Source organism: Emiliania huxleyi (genome assembly GCF_000372725.1).
Source record: "Emiliania huxleyi CCMP1516 chromosome Unknown EMIHUscaffold_123, whole genome shotgun sequence".
In the NCBI taxonomy this organism is placed as follows: Eukaryota; Haptophyta; order Isochrysidales; family Noelaerhabdaceae; genus Emiliania; species Emiliania huxleyi.
Window position 1 is genome coordinate 24369 of NW_005201360.1, and position 13348 is coordinate 37716.

At 65.4% G+C, this 13348-nt stretch overlaps 2 protein-coding genes across 2 annotated transcripts; one reads left to right on the plus strand and one right to left on the minus strand.

Moving 5' to 3' along the window:
- Window positions 1-1125: 1125 nt before the first annotated feature.
- EMIHUDRAFT_109642 (hypothetical protein) lies at window positions 1126-3291 on the minus strand (the record flags this gene model as incomplete). The annotated part of the gene is made up of 2 exons (XM_005789973.1): window positions 1126-1593; window positions 2752-3291. 2 exons carry the CDS (start codon window positions 3289-3291, stop codon window positions 1126-1128), a joined length of 1008 nt encoding a protein of 335 aa, XP_005790030.1.
- A 689-nt stretch (window positions 3292-3980) lies between these two features.
- EMIHUDRAFT_466983 (hypothetical protein) lies at window positions 3981-8390 on the plus strand (the record flags this gene model as incomplete). Its single annotated transcript, XM_005789974.1, has 9 exons — window positions 3981-4561; window positions 5497-5767; window positions 5954-6101; window positions 6192-6243; window positions 6316-6545; window positions 7292-7320; window positions 7522-7831; window positions 7889-7958; window positions 8090-8390. The coding sequence occupies 9 exons, from the start codon at window positions 3981-3983 to the stop codon at window positions 8388-8390; spliced, it is 1992 nt and encodes a 663-aa protein (XP_005790031.1).
- Window positions 8391-13348: the final 4958 nt, after the last annotated feature.

Genomic DNA, 13348 nt, shown 5'->3' on the forward strand with positions numbered 1-13348 from the left:
GGGACGGCTGCGCTCACGGCGTCGAGCAGGTCCGTCATTATTTGACAGTCAGGCACAGTCTGCTTGCCGCCGCCTAAACCGTTCGTGCTGCCGTGATCGTTGGCTTGGCGGAAGCGGCGAAAGTACTGGACGACGTGCCGCTCGGCAGTGCTCGACGTCCTGGGCCTTTCGACGGTGGAGGGCTCAACCGAGCGCTTGCGCTTCATGGTCGGTGAGCTGGTGAGTCCTCGAAAGAGCAACGGGTCCTCGGTACCCTGTGTGCGCGGGGCTCTAGGGGGCTCTAGGGCCCGGTCGATAAGCGAGTCGGGGCGCGAAGAAAAGAATTTGCGGGGTTAGCAGGAACGGGCGCGCCTGGCACTAACATCTACACCGCTATTTAGCGAAGAAAAGAATCGCCAGACGTGAAAAGAATCGTGGGCCTGTGCCTCCTCCCATACCTCCCTCGGCCGTTCTGCTCTTCTTTCTTTTAAGAATCGTGGCCCCCTCCTCCCATACCTCCCTCGGGCCCTGTCGTGAGGGTGAACCCTGCCCAGCCCCCCTCCGTGTCGCGATGCGCTCCCCGCTCCCGTTCCCCTGTGTCCCTGATCGTCCTTACAAGATCCTGCTCGTGCAGGTGGGGACCCTGTCCTTCTCCCACCCCTCGTTTGGCGTGCCCGTTTTATTTATTTATTTATTCGGGCGTGCTGCTCTTCTTTCTTTTAGAATCGTGGCCCCCTCCTTGCCCGCAAAAAAAGTCATCTGACTTGGTTGGGCCCTCGCCCCTCGGGGACCCGGCCCCTCTGGCCTCTCTCGCGAGAAAATACAAAGCGGCCAAGCCTGCTGCTCCTCCGTGCGAGTGTCAACGCAGAACCCCTGTGACAAAGCTAAATAAACAAATCAGACCCCCAACAACGCGGTCATATGTCTTTCAAGCCAGGTGCGGTGGGCCTTACACTGGGTCCTACCATAGGTCATGGCAAACAGGGCGGGATTCACATATTCACTCCTACGCGCGCTCCATGCGTCGCCGTCGAATGTGGCTGCGCGCACGGAGGCAGGGTACGATCGGTCACATGGTGGGAGCAGAGCGTGCTCAAGTAGGCCCTGGGGGGGCCTTTCGTTCGCTGTCGCTCTGAACCTTCTGCTTCACGCGGGATTGGCCGCGAAGAAGAGGGCGGCCGCGGCGGCCGCGGCAGCAAGGAGGCCTCCCACGCCGTCATCCGTCGCTTTGACGCCGCCGCCGCTGGCCGTCGCTGCCTTGGCCGGCCTCCACCGCAGCTGGCGCGCGAGCTGCTTCTTCTGCTGAACCTCCGCCAGCGCGGTGTTGACCTGGTCGCGCTCGAGCCGCAGCGCGGTCCCCGCCGCGATCAGTTCGGAGACAGCCTTGGCGTTGGCCGCCACTGCGTCCGAGAGCTGCGAGGACAGATCCTTGAGCGCAGCCTCGGGCTCGTCAAAGGGAGGGTAGCTGAGCGGACGAACCTGCGGGCCTCCAAAGGCAGCGACCTGCTCTGGCGTTAGGCCGATGAACGCCTGACGCCCAAATGGGTCGAGGTCTGTAACCTCCGGGTCGCGCTCTGACAGCGGCCGACGTGCAGGGCCTCCAAATGCGGCCACCTGCTCGGCGGTGAGAGTGATCGAAGCCTTGAGCGTGACGTCTCGGCCTGCTGCGCGCCTGCCCATTGCGCCATGCTGAGGGCCACTCGCGGCGAGGAGCCCTGTTACTGCGAGAGAAATAGCAAGCAACATCGTCCGTCGAGCGTCGGGCCGGCAAGTCCTGGATGGACTAGGGCCGCGGCGAGTCCTGGACGAGGCCGCGGCGAGTCCTGACCCTACAGCTCTCGCGCAGCGGGACTGCAATTGCGACAATTATGGTTTCTTCTGGCCTCCGGGTTATAAATAAATAAATACAACGGACACGCCAAACGAGGGGTGGGAGAAGGACAGGGTCCCCACCTGCACGAGCAGGATCTTGTAAGGACGATCAGGGACACCGGGGAACGGGAGCGGGGAGCGCATCGCGACACGGAGGGGGGCTGGGCAGGGTTCACCCTCACGACAGGGTCCCAGGGATTCCTCTCTCGTATAGGACAGGTTGCACCCGGCGGCACGGGGGCAAGCGCGGGCCTCCTACTGGTTGCGCTCTCCTAGTTCTCCTGCTCCTGACAAGGGACAGCGACAGGCTCGCAGCACGGTGGACTCCCTATCCACTGGCGATCTCTCTCGACTAGCGACCTTCCTCCGACTTCTCACCGGCAGTCTCTTCTACCACAGGCAGACTGACACGTGGGTGGCAGTGGCTGTGATAGGAGTCTCCCACTCTGTGGGCCTCGCTAGAAGTGCGACCCCTGCGCGTGTCCTCGCCCTTGAAGGGGAAGGGGCTGTGTGTCTGTGCATGTGTACAACATGTGTGTGTGTGTGTGTGTGTGTGTGTGTGTGTGTGTGTGTGTGTGTGTGTGTGTGTGTGCTCGCTCGCTCGCTCTCGCGCGCCGCTTGCGCGATCGCGCGCGCGCGCTGCGCGAGCCGCCCTGCCCGCTGCGCTGCTAGGGATGCGCTGCGGGAAGGGCTCGGCGGCCGTTCCTAGAGCTCCTCGTCGCTCCCCTCGTATAGCGAGGGCTCGTTGGACTCGAGGCGTGGACCGCCGTCGTAGGGGGAGCGTGCGGTTCCGCGGGCGACGCTCGCCCAGTCCTTCTTGTTGCTCTTGACCTCGCCGCCGCCGCCGCCGCGGCCGCGGCCGCCGCGCCCGCGCCGCCCGCGGCTTGTGCCCAGCCTGACCGCGCTCGGCATGCGCTCGTAGATAGTGTCCTTGAAGGCGGAGTGGAGGAGCGCCTCGAAGTTGACGCACGGCGCGTAGCGGCAGCGAGCGGCGGTCTTGCACGGGAGGGCGGTCTGGTTGAAGGCCGGGCAGAAGCCGATCCCGTCGCGCGCCGCCATCGCCTTGGCCTTGCCCGCCGCGCGCGCGACCTCGACCTTGTTGTCGACGATGAGGCTCTCGAAGGTCTTCTTCTTGGCGACGTTCGCCGCTGCGGCGCGCCTCTCCTTGAGCGCCTGCGCGGCGCACTGCGCGTCGTGGATGATGTCGGCGTTGGTCAACCCAAATGCACGGCAGGAGGGGCAGAGTTTGTTGCCGAGGACCTTGACGCACCCGACGTCGAGGCGGAGGGGTCCGCCGACATCGCCGCTCGCGTAGACGTTGGGCAGGACCGGGAGGTTGCAGACGAGGTTCTCGTTCTTCACCTTGAAGAGGATCGAGCCGTCCTTCTCGTCCGACTTCGTGCCCAGGAAGGAGTGGTATCCCTCCTGGATGGAGACCATGTTGCCGAAGTGCTTCTCCAAGAGGGGGGCGAAGTGCTCGATCTGGGCCGCGGTGTCGATGGCGCCGCGCGTGCGTATGGCGAGGAGGCCTTCGGAGTCGTGCGAGTGCGAGTCAACCGGGATAATTCTTTTTCTCCGTGGATGATTAGTGACCCCCCGAGAGCCACTCGGTCGCGTCCTTCGCCAGCCGGCCCAATCCCGAACGTACTCCCTCGCGTTCGCGTGAGGCCCACTCCCGATCCCGCGGACTCCCTCGTTTTCGCGTGATGGCTGCGTCCTGCGTCATCTGCTTCGACCACGACGGCGCCGGGCAGCCTGATGGCGTGTGGTGCGACGCCGGCCACTACACGTGCGCCAGCTGCGTTGAGTCGCAAGTGCGGCACGCCGCGGCCGCGTTGGGCGCAGTCTCCGACCTCGTCCTCAAGGCGGACGCCGCTGACGTGCGCACTCGGCACAAGTACGCCGGCCGCCACCTCTGTGCGTCCATCGGCTGCACGAGCGAGCCCATTGACGACAGCGAGATTGCGAGAGTCACGTCACGCACAACCTTTGCCGCCTTTGTCGAAGCCAAGGTGCTGCTGCCGACTGCGCGTCGCGTCGCGGCGGTGGTCGCCGAGGCATCCAAGGGCGCGGCTCGCGAGGCTAACCTACTCGAGCTGCAGCTGCGCTCCGAGATGCCGGCGGCTCGCATGTGCGGCCGGTGCTCCTTTGGGCCGGTCGACGCGTTCGGCTGCTCCGACCTCATGGGCCACCACGGGGAGGAGCGAGCTGGCACGAGGATCGACAACGCGTGCCCGGCCTGCGGCAACTTTGCGAGATCCATCGAGGACTGGCCGCTTTGGGACGGCGTCCTGCGCACCGCGAGCGACTGCGTCCCGCAGCCGCCCGCCGAGGAGGAGGCTGCGCGGCGGCGGCGGCGTCAGGAGGAACTCGCCTCGCAGCGGGCAGCGCTCGAGGCGTCGTGGCTCGCAGATGATGGGTCGGATGAATGGGCTCGTGAGGTGGAGTGGGCGAGGGAGGCGGAGGAGATGGAGGATGCGTGGCTGTGGCACCGGCAGCGCTTCGAGCCGCGCTGGCGCTCGCGGTCCCGCTCGCCGGTCCGGCGCCCGCGCTTCGAGCGCAACCAGCGCCACCAGCGCCGCTTTCAGTCGCGCTCGCCGGACCGCTCCCGCGCCCCGCCGCTCTGGCGCCAGCGCTCGAGGGAGGCGGAGGAGATGGAGGATGTGTGGCTGTGGCACCGGCAGCGCTTCGAGCCGCGCTGGCGCTCGCGGTCCCGCTCGCCGGTCCGGCGCCCGCGCTTCGAGCGCAACCAGCGCCACCAGCGCCGCTTTCAGTCGCGCTCGCCGGACCGCTCCCGCGCCCCGCCGCTCTGGCGCCAGCGCTCGCCGCCCCGTGGCCCGCGCTCGCCGCCTCCTCGCCACCATTCGCCGCCTCGCCCACCGCCGCTCTATTATTTTCGCCACCGCTCTCCGCCTCGCCACCGGCCGCCGCCTCGCCGCCGATCGCCGCCTCGCCGCCGCTAGCCTGCATATTCGCCAAAATCGGCACGCCGCCACGCCGGCCGGAATGGCCTCGCGCACGCCTCGCAGATTGGTGTTCCCGCCCGAGTCAGGCGCGGAATTCCCTGAGTCACTCGACCAGCGCTGTGGTGTGACTCGGGAGGAGGCGTCCTCTACGGCTCTAGCACGCACACAAGGCTCAAGGGGCCCAACCCGCAGCAGCCAGCACAGCCGTGGGGGACGGATCACAGCACAGATGAGTCAGGGAAGTAGACCCGAGAACACAGAGGCGTGTGTACACAGAACATCGGCTAAAGAAAGAAAGAAAGAAAACAGACAAACCCAGACGAGGGATGGGGGAGGAGGACAGGGTCCCCACCTGCACGAGCAGGATTTTGGAAGGACGATCAGGAGGCTTCAGGGGGACAGGTGGGGCTCTCCTGCTCCTGACAAGGGACACGACAGGCTCGCAGCGCGGTGCACGGTGGGGTCCCAACTCCACTGGCGGTCTCATCTCAGTCTAGCGACCTGCCTCCAGCTTCCCGCTGGCATCGGCTACGAGCTCGTAGCGGAGCACTGCGGGGGCCCCGGGCCGCTGTAAGTTTTGTTGGAGCCAGCCCCGGCCGCGCGCGCGGTCAATGCTGTCTCAGCACTCGATCGTCTGGGAAGGCCTATGCGCCAGCGTGCCCGACGGCCGCGGCCAAAGGCGGGTGCTGCAGGACGCGCACGGCCACGCGCTCTCGGGCGAACCTCCGTCGGCGGACGCGTGGGTGAGCGGCGAGTCGGAGGATGACGCGTCAGACTCCGAGTCGCCGCTCGAAGGCGGCATCCTTGGCATACTCGGCCCGTCGGGCGCGGGCAAGACAACGCTGCTGCGGATCCTCGCTGGCCATGCGCTGCCCGATGCGGGCCGTGTCCTGCTCGACGGCGCCGAGTATGACGGCGCCACTGCGGAGAGGATCGGATACGTGCCGCAGGTGGCTGCTCTGCCCGCAGCCCGCGCGAGTGTCGGCAGCACGCAGCACACAAACAGTAGTAGTGGACAGTCAGGTCGTTTGCTTGGGGCAGCCGCAGCTTGCGCGAGGAGCGACCCACCGGCCGCCAGCAGCTGCAGAGTGTCGCGTCACAAGGCGCCCTCTCCGCATCCTCTCGGCCCTCCGCAGGAAGAGAAGCTCTACGGCTGCCTCACGGCGAGCGAGACGCTGATGCTGGCAGCGCGGCTCCGCGCGGTGCCCGCCGCCTCGCGCGGCCAGCTCGTCACCGACACCCTCGCCGCCCTCGGCCTGACCAGCGTCGCAGCCTCTCAAGTCGGTGCCTCTGCGCCTCCTCCCGCCTCGTCCCGCGGCCTGCCCGGAGGTCAGCCGAGGTCAGCCGAGGTCACGCCTCCCCTGCCGCGCGCAGGCCGCCTCTCGGGCGGGGAGCGGAAGCGCGTCTCCGTCGCCACCGAGATGATGCACACTCCCTCCCTCTCCTCGCGCCAACCCCGCGCCCCTCCTCACCGCCGCCCACGGACCCGCACCTCTAGGCACTCCCCATCCCTCCTCCTCCTCGACGAGCCAACCTCGGGACTCGACGCCAACGCCGCCCGCGCGCTGCTCGGATCGCTGCGCGCCCTCTGCCCGCGCCTCGCCGTCGCCCTCACCATCCACCAGCCGGGGGCAAAGCTGTGGGCGCAGCTGTCGCACTGCTGCCTCCTCGCGCCGGGCGCGCGGAGAGATGCTCCTCCGCGGGAGATCGCACGCGAGATCAGCCGAGGTCACGCGAGATTCGCGCGAGGCGTCAGGCGCGCAGCTCTACTTTGGCGCCACCGCCGCCGCCCCCTCCTACTTTGCGCGGGCTCGGCCTGCGGCTCGCGGCCTCGCGCGGGCCCTTCCCCGAGCCTTCTCTCGGAGCCTTCCTCTCAGGCGAAGCTCGGCCTGCCCCGCCCGCACGACGCCTCCGTCGCCGAGCACCTCCTCGACCTCGCCGCCGACGCAGAGCCGCTCGGGCTGCCGCTCCGCATCGCTGCGCTCGGGCCGGCGACGCACAGGCCGCCCGCCGCCGCGGCCCGCCTGCTGCACGCCTCGACCGCCAGGGCGACCGCCGCACGCCGCGCGAGGGCCGGGCGGGGGTGCGGCCGCGCGTCGCCGGCGGAGCAGTTCGCGGCGCTCTTTTGGCGCGCGCACACGCAAAACTGCCGCAACCCCGCCTTCCTTCGCGCGCTGCTCGGCCGGACTCTCACGATGGCGCGCGGCAAAGGCTGGCACCTCTGCTTTGGGCTACCCGAGAGATGAGCCGAGGTACCCGAGGCTGTAGGCGATGCTGGTTGGGCACCTCTTCTCGAACGTCGACTTGTCGCAGCGCGGCGCGCAGGACCGCGCAGGCGCGACCCACCACGCCCCTGCCGCCGCGTCCCTTTGCACGGGCAGATCTGCCCCGGGTAGACTATTCCCAGAGGCTCGCTCTGCTCCGAGCACCATCCCGACGTGTCTCATTTGCGCCGTGCTCTCTCTCCGCCGCAGGCGCCCTCTTCTTCATGCTCACCACGCAGGTCATGTCCTCCTCGGCGTCGATGCGAACCTTCCTCGCCGAGCGGGCCATCGCCCAGCACGAGGCGCGCGCTCTCCGGGCTCTCTCCGCACGCCTCGCATCTCTGCACGCTCCGCGTCTTCTCCGCACGCGCCCGCGATGCTCCCAACGACGTATCTCTCCCCCGCCCTCTGAACCTTCGCGGAACCGTCCTCTGCGCCAGGCGCGCTCCGCCCTCTGGGCGCCGCTGCCGTACTTCCTCGCGCGCTCCGCCGCCGAGACGCTGCTGCAGGCGACCGCCGCCGCCGCCTTTGGCGCGGCCTGCTACTGCCTCGTCGGCCTCGCCCCCACCGCCGCCCAGTTCTCCTTCTTCCTCGCGCTCGTCACCCTCGCCACTCTCGTCGCCGAGTCGTACGTCGTGATGGTCGGCACGCTGCTCTCGGACGAGAAGGCGGCGGCGCTCGTCGCGCCGCTGCTGCTCGCGCTGATGATGGCCTCAGGCGACGCCTCCCCTCGCCTTCCCCTCGTCTCTCGTTGCCTCTGCTCGTTTGTACCGAGCGTGACGCAGAGGACGTGACTTGCTGCTGCAGGCGGCTTCTTCGTCTCGCACGCCTCGACGCCGCCCCTCTTCCACGTGCTCAACACCGTCAACCTCTTCCGGTGCGGCCCTCGCCCGACCCCTCGCCCTGCGCTTGCCTCCCGCCCTTGCCGACGGCGTCGCTCCGTCGCCCAGGCCGCGCCCGCAGCGCCTCCTCTCCCACCGCTCCCGCCCCTCCGCCCTCGGCCCACAGGTACGCGTATGCCGGCCTGCTGCGCAACGAGCTGGCGGGCCTCTCCTTCCGCTGCACCGAGCACGAGCTCGTCGGCCCGCCGCGGCCGCCGCGCGCCGCCCGCCTCGCCCTCCGCGCCGCGCGCGTCCGCTGGCCAGCCAGGGTCTGCCCCATCTCCACCGGCGAGGCGGCGCTCGAGCGCATGGGCGTCTCGGACCTGACGCCGGCCGCGGCGTGCGGCGCGCTCGTGCTCATGGGCCTCGCCTACCGCGCCGCCGGGTATTGGGCGTTGCGCCGGCGCTTCCGCTCGCCGTTGGCCTAGCCTTGGTTTGGCCAAGGTGTATTGAGTGCAGCTGCGCGGCGCGCGACGCTCGCAGTTTCGCCGCGCCTGCCCGATCGCGAGCAGGGTGAATCACACACGCAGTTTGTGCCTTTCACACTTCAAAGCATCAAGCTAAAGCTCTAGACAGTGACACTCGTACCTTTCGGGCTCACACACACGCGCATCACTCTTACCACAGTACGTATTTCACAGTTTCCATAGGCGGATCACACGCGCACACAGTCTCATCACACACGCAGAAACAGAGTCTCCCCTTGCACCCTTGCTACTGCGTAGTCCGTCCTACGCCGCACACAGCCCCCCCCCTCCCCCCCCCCCCCGTCACAATAGAAGCCGTCGCTGCCGTGCGTTACGGCGCCACACATAGAGGAGCACCGTCACAACTACAAGCGCGCTAGCAAGAGCCAGAAGAGTGCTGCTCATGGGCCGGTCCCTCGCGGGAGAGCTCGCCTGCAGCGAACTAAGCGAGCCTCGGGCAGTGCACGTCTTGCACTGCGCTGGCATTCGTCCCACTCCTCGGCCCGTGCACGTGAAGCTATTGCTCTCGGGATCCTCTTCAGGGGGGTCAACAAACATAGCCGTCAACTTGCGAGGATCGATCTCGCGGTAGATGAGCCCAAATTCAAATTTGATAGCTGCGACTGCGCTCAAACTCAAGCCTTGCGGCCACCTTCCAAGCACCACATCGTCGTCATCCGGGACCGCAACTTCCCAGAGCCCAAACGGACTTCCGGCTGGGGTGTCGCAGTTCCACTCCATTCCGTTGTGGAATGGGCAGAACTCGGCCGTCGGCACCGATGTCGCAACCGAGGAAGGAGCGCCCCTGAAGCTGAAGGTGGCCTTGTCAACAGGGTGGGGGCTGATGGAGTAAACGAACACGAACGTCTTCGTACTTGCGGGGATGAATTCCCAGACACTCCCGTCCCTGTCAAGAAACGACTCAGTACCCAGCTTGGTGATGGAGAGCGATATTTTGGTTGAGCCCTGCTGTTGAAGCAACGCCGACATGTTTCCGTGGTCGAGCTCGAGGTAGACGCGCACGTTTTTCATGTGAACACGGTAGAAGTTGCAATCCTTTGCCATCGGGATCCGAATGGTGGTCTTGTTGGTACGCACCAACTCTTCAAACACTAGTGGGTTGCGATCGCGCACGAGTCGGAAACCCGTGCTGTCATAACAATGGGGCGGCTCGGACGCCCTGCGTTCTTTTGTGTCCGTCATTTCTTGCGTCAGCCGTCTCCGTATCGTCGCCAGCTGTGCCGATGTTATTGGAGCCTCAAGCTTGGGATCAAAGGGTTCCAGAGCTTCGTACTCGAATGCAGATATTTGCGCGCGCAGGTATCGAAGCGCGAGGTACCCGAGCTGGTCCCGCTGCCAGTCGAGGGCGTCATGTGTCACGCCCTCGACACGAGACGCGTTCTCGAGTAACTGCACCTTAAGCTTAGTCGCATTCCTCCTGCCCTTTGTGTCCTGCAATGTCATCGAGGCTTGAACCCACTGTCCGAGCAAGTGATTGCGGGCCTTGGCCCCCTCTGACAGTTGTACAAAGTAGGCGGAGAGTTCGTGCTCTGCGAGGTCGCTTTGGTAGTCCTCTAGCGCGCGAACGGCAACCTGCGAGTGTAATGGGCAGCGGGATGATTCACTCCGGGCGTGAGAGGGGATCGGGAAGGCGAGTCCGGGCGTGAGAGGGGATCGGGGATGCGAGTCCTGCGCACCTGCTGGTCGAAAGCGTTGAGATGGAGCCGTGGCAGCGAGACGTCGAGTGGCACTTCGTCGAGCTGCAGCACAAACTCGGTTTGCATCAGCGCACCAAGGCTGGCCGTGTAGTTGTGCAGCAAGACACTATGCTCTGCAAGCGCGTCGATGTGCGCCTCCTTCTCCAGAACAGCTGGCGTGTAAATCCGATCAACCATCATCGACACCCCGCGCGCGTAGCTAGCAGCCGCGTGCAAGTACATATATTTGCATTCATCCGCGTTGTCAATCGTGCTGTCCAAACCTCTCATGAAGGGCACGCCGACCGCACTGTCCAAGCACTGCGCCATGAGTCCGAGATCAGGGTGTGTTGTGCACATTCCCTCGGTGACCTTGTGGAAAAGAAAGCCGGCATCCCTCACCGGTCGGCTTTGGTGGGTGTCAAAGGAGGGGCGAACGCCAATGGAACCATCAGCGTAGACAACGAGCGCGTGCTGGAAGTGTGACAAAAGCCACGGCATTGCCGGAATGGGATCGTCTTCGAAAATGACGCGGGTCAGATCGAGAGACGCGTACTGCCGACCGCCCTCTACATCTGTGACTTTGGGTTGAGCGAACGTGACGGCATGATAAGGCACGCCCTCGTCTTCTAGCTTCATGGCAACAAGGACGGCAATAGCGCCGCCCAAGGAGTGGCCGGTTACGTGGACTCGCGAGTATCTCTCCTTGAGCGGTCCATACTTTTCGATCACGTGCTTCCACATGGCAGCGGCAGCGGCTCGGAAGCCCGCATGCACCTTTACGCCGTTCACACCCCACTCGTCCTCATACATGAGAGATCCGATGATGTCGAGCCCCCAACTCTGTGCATCGTTAGTGCCTTCGAAGCCGAGATGTAGCACCCTGGTATCGCTGCTCTCTATCGCGGCCACACAGTGCAGCTCCCCGGTGAAGGTATGGTTGAGCCACGTTGAGAACCGCCAGCGGACGGGATAGCGCCCGACTAGATCGAGGCCGCTCGATAAAGTGCTACTTTCGTCGCAAGCGCTACTGGCGACAGACCAAGCGCGCTGGATCTGTGCAATGTCAAGAGACCGCAAGAAACCACCCACCTCGTCGGCTCTTTCAAGAGCCTGGGCTGACTTAGTGGATTGGATCTGATGGAGCTGATCCCAGCACGACATGGCAACCATGGCGTGCATGCCAAAATCGGCCAGCTTGTACAAGAACTGCATCTTGAGCAGCGTCCAACCCATGTCCATAGGTTGCTCGTCCATGGCCCCAAAGCTTTCGGACCCGAAGGAACATTGCGTCAGCCTCCGTCGCGCCCCCAATTCCTGACAGGCGCCGTTCTCTGCCTGGATCTCGGACTTGAGCGCCCGACCACACGTTTCGAAGTGAACGCAGCAATCCTCGCCATAAGAGCAAGCTGGGTTGCAGGGCACGTGCCGCGCGGCGTAAAATCCGGCCTCTTTGCACGACACTTGGCAGTTGCCAAGGCCACGTCCATAGGCGAAGGCGTGTCGCACGTTGTCGCTATGAGTCTGAGCGAAGAGGTTCTTCCCTTTATCTTCCACTCCACTGGACCTCTTCGTATCTGGCTCGTTCGGGCAAGCGTGACCGACCTCCCACCTGCCAGCTGCCGTGTGCAAAAGCCCGGCCCTGTTCATTCGATCGCGAATGGTGCCGTAGCTGCTGCGCAGGAAGTAGCCCGGCACGGTGCGGCTGTTGAAGCGACGCGCCTTTTCGAGCTCGTCGCAAGGCAGTGGTGCCCCACGAAAATCGTGACATTCCTTGCCTGTCCGCGTTGATGGAGGTTTCGCCGACGTCGGCACAACAGCCGGCCCCGTTGCCTTAGGTTGTGCCTTGGGCAAGGACGACAGCTGCCTTGGACCCCGTGAGGCCGGCACGGGCAGCAGCCTATCAACGAAGTTGGTGTGCACCGCCGCGCAGCAAATCGGGACAGCTCCAAATAAGCAGCAAGCTTGCAAGCCCCCTTCCAAGCCCGCATATAGGCAGTTGGCCACGGCCGCGTCCAGGGTCCTTTTGGTCTCATCCTACGGTCCAAAGGCGAGAGTGTGAGTCATCCTACTGTCTCGAGTACTACTGACAGAGACTACACGGGCAGCACGCACCATCAAGTCTCGAGAGATCGAGTCTCGAACCGTGTTGTCCGCCACCATAGTCGCGATCAGCAGCTTCTCGCGTTGCTGCTGACGACGCATCCCCCCCTCCGTTTCCTTGAGCTTTTCGAGCGCGCCCCGCATCCTCTGATCGATAGCCGTGATTGAGCTGCGCAGCCCCTTCACGTACTCGCTCTGCTGCTTGTGTTGCTTCTCCATGAAGCTCTCGTCAATCTTCAGAATGCCTACCGTCAACTCGTTGCCCGCGGTGTGCGTGCCAGCCTGATCGCGTTTGTCCTCAACCCCGCGCATCTCTATCGCGATGCTGTCCAGCAGCTTCTCGTAGTCGGCGTACTGAAGGGGCGCGATGGTGCCTCGCTTGTAGCCGAAGACGTCGATGCCGCGCTCGAGATTTTCGAGCGCCCCGCAGACCACCCGTTGGACGACGACCACGCCATCCGGCAACGCCATCCTGTCGGCGTCCGGCACCCCATCGCCGTCCGATTCGAGGCCAAGGTAGCCCGGGGTGGCGAGCTGGTCTCTGATGCAAAAGGGCCGTAGCCTCTCGATAGCGGCCTCCTCCTTGTGATTGACAATATCGATCTGTGCCAATTGAAAGGCCTCGAGCCCTTCCCTCTCGAGCCACGGGAAGAAGTAGTCGGAGAGCTGCTCTCGGGGGCCGTTTCGCTGGAGCACGGTGCAGCAGCACCGGAAGGCGTCGCCAATGGGCGAATCGTCGCCAGAAGCACTGCATCTCTGCGGCGCACATGCGCTGGACTCGAGGTACTCGGCGCATCCGACGGTCGAATCCCAGCTCGCAAGGAGAGTTGGCACATCGAGTGGCAGCGGCGGCGGCGGTGAAGGCGGCGGTGACGGAGGCGGAGTCGAGGGCGGGGGGGGCGGCGGCAGGGAAGGAGGAGGGGGGTTGGGTGGCGGTGGCGGTGGCGGCGGCGGACTGGGCGGCGGCGTCAGACAGCAAGCGGCAAAGCCAGCTGAGCCGGGCTCAGCGTGCGACTGCGCCGGGATGTGGAACCGGACAAGTTTCCAGCCGAAGAGGAACAAGTATTTCACAGTCCGCCCCCCTTGTCCTGGCACCGCGAGGCTCTCCCGCAGACCGGG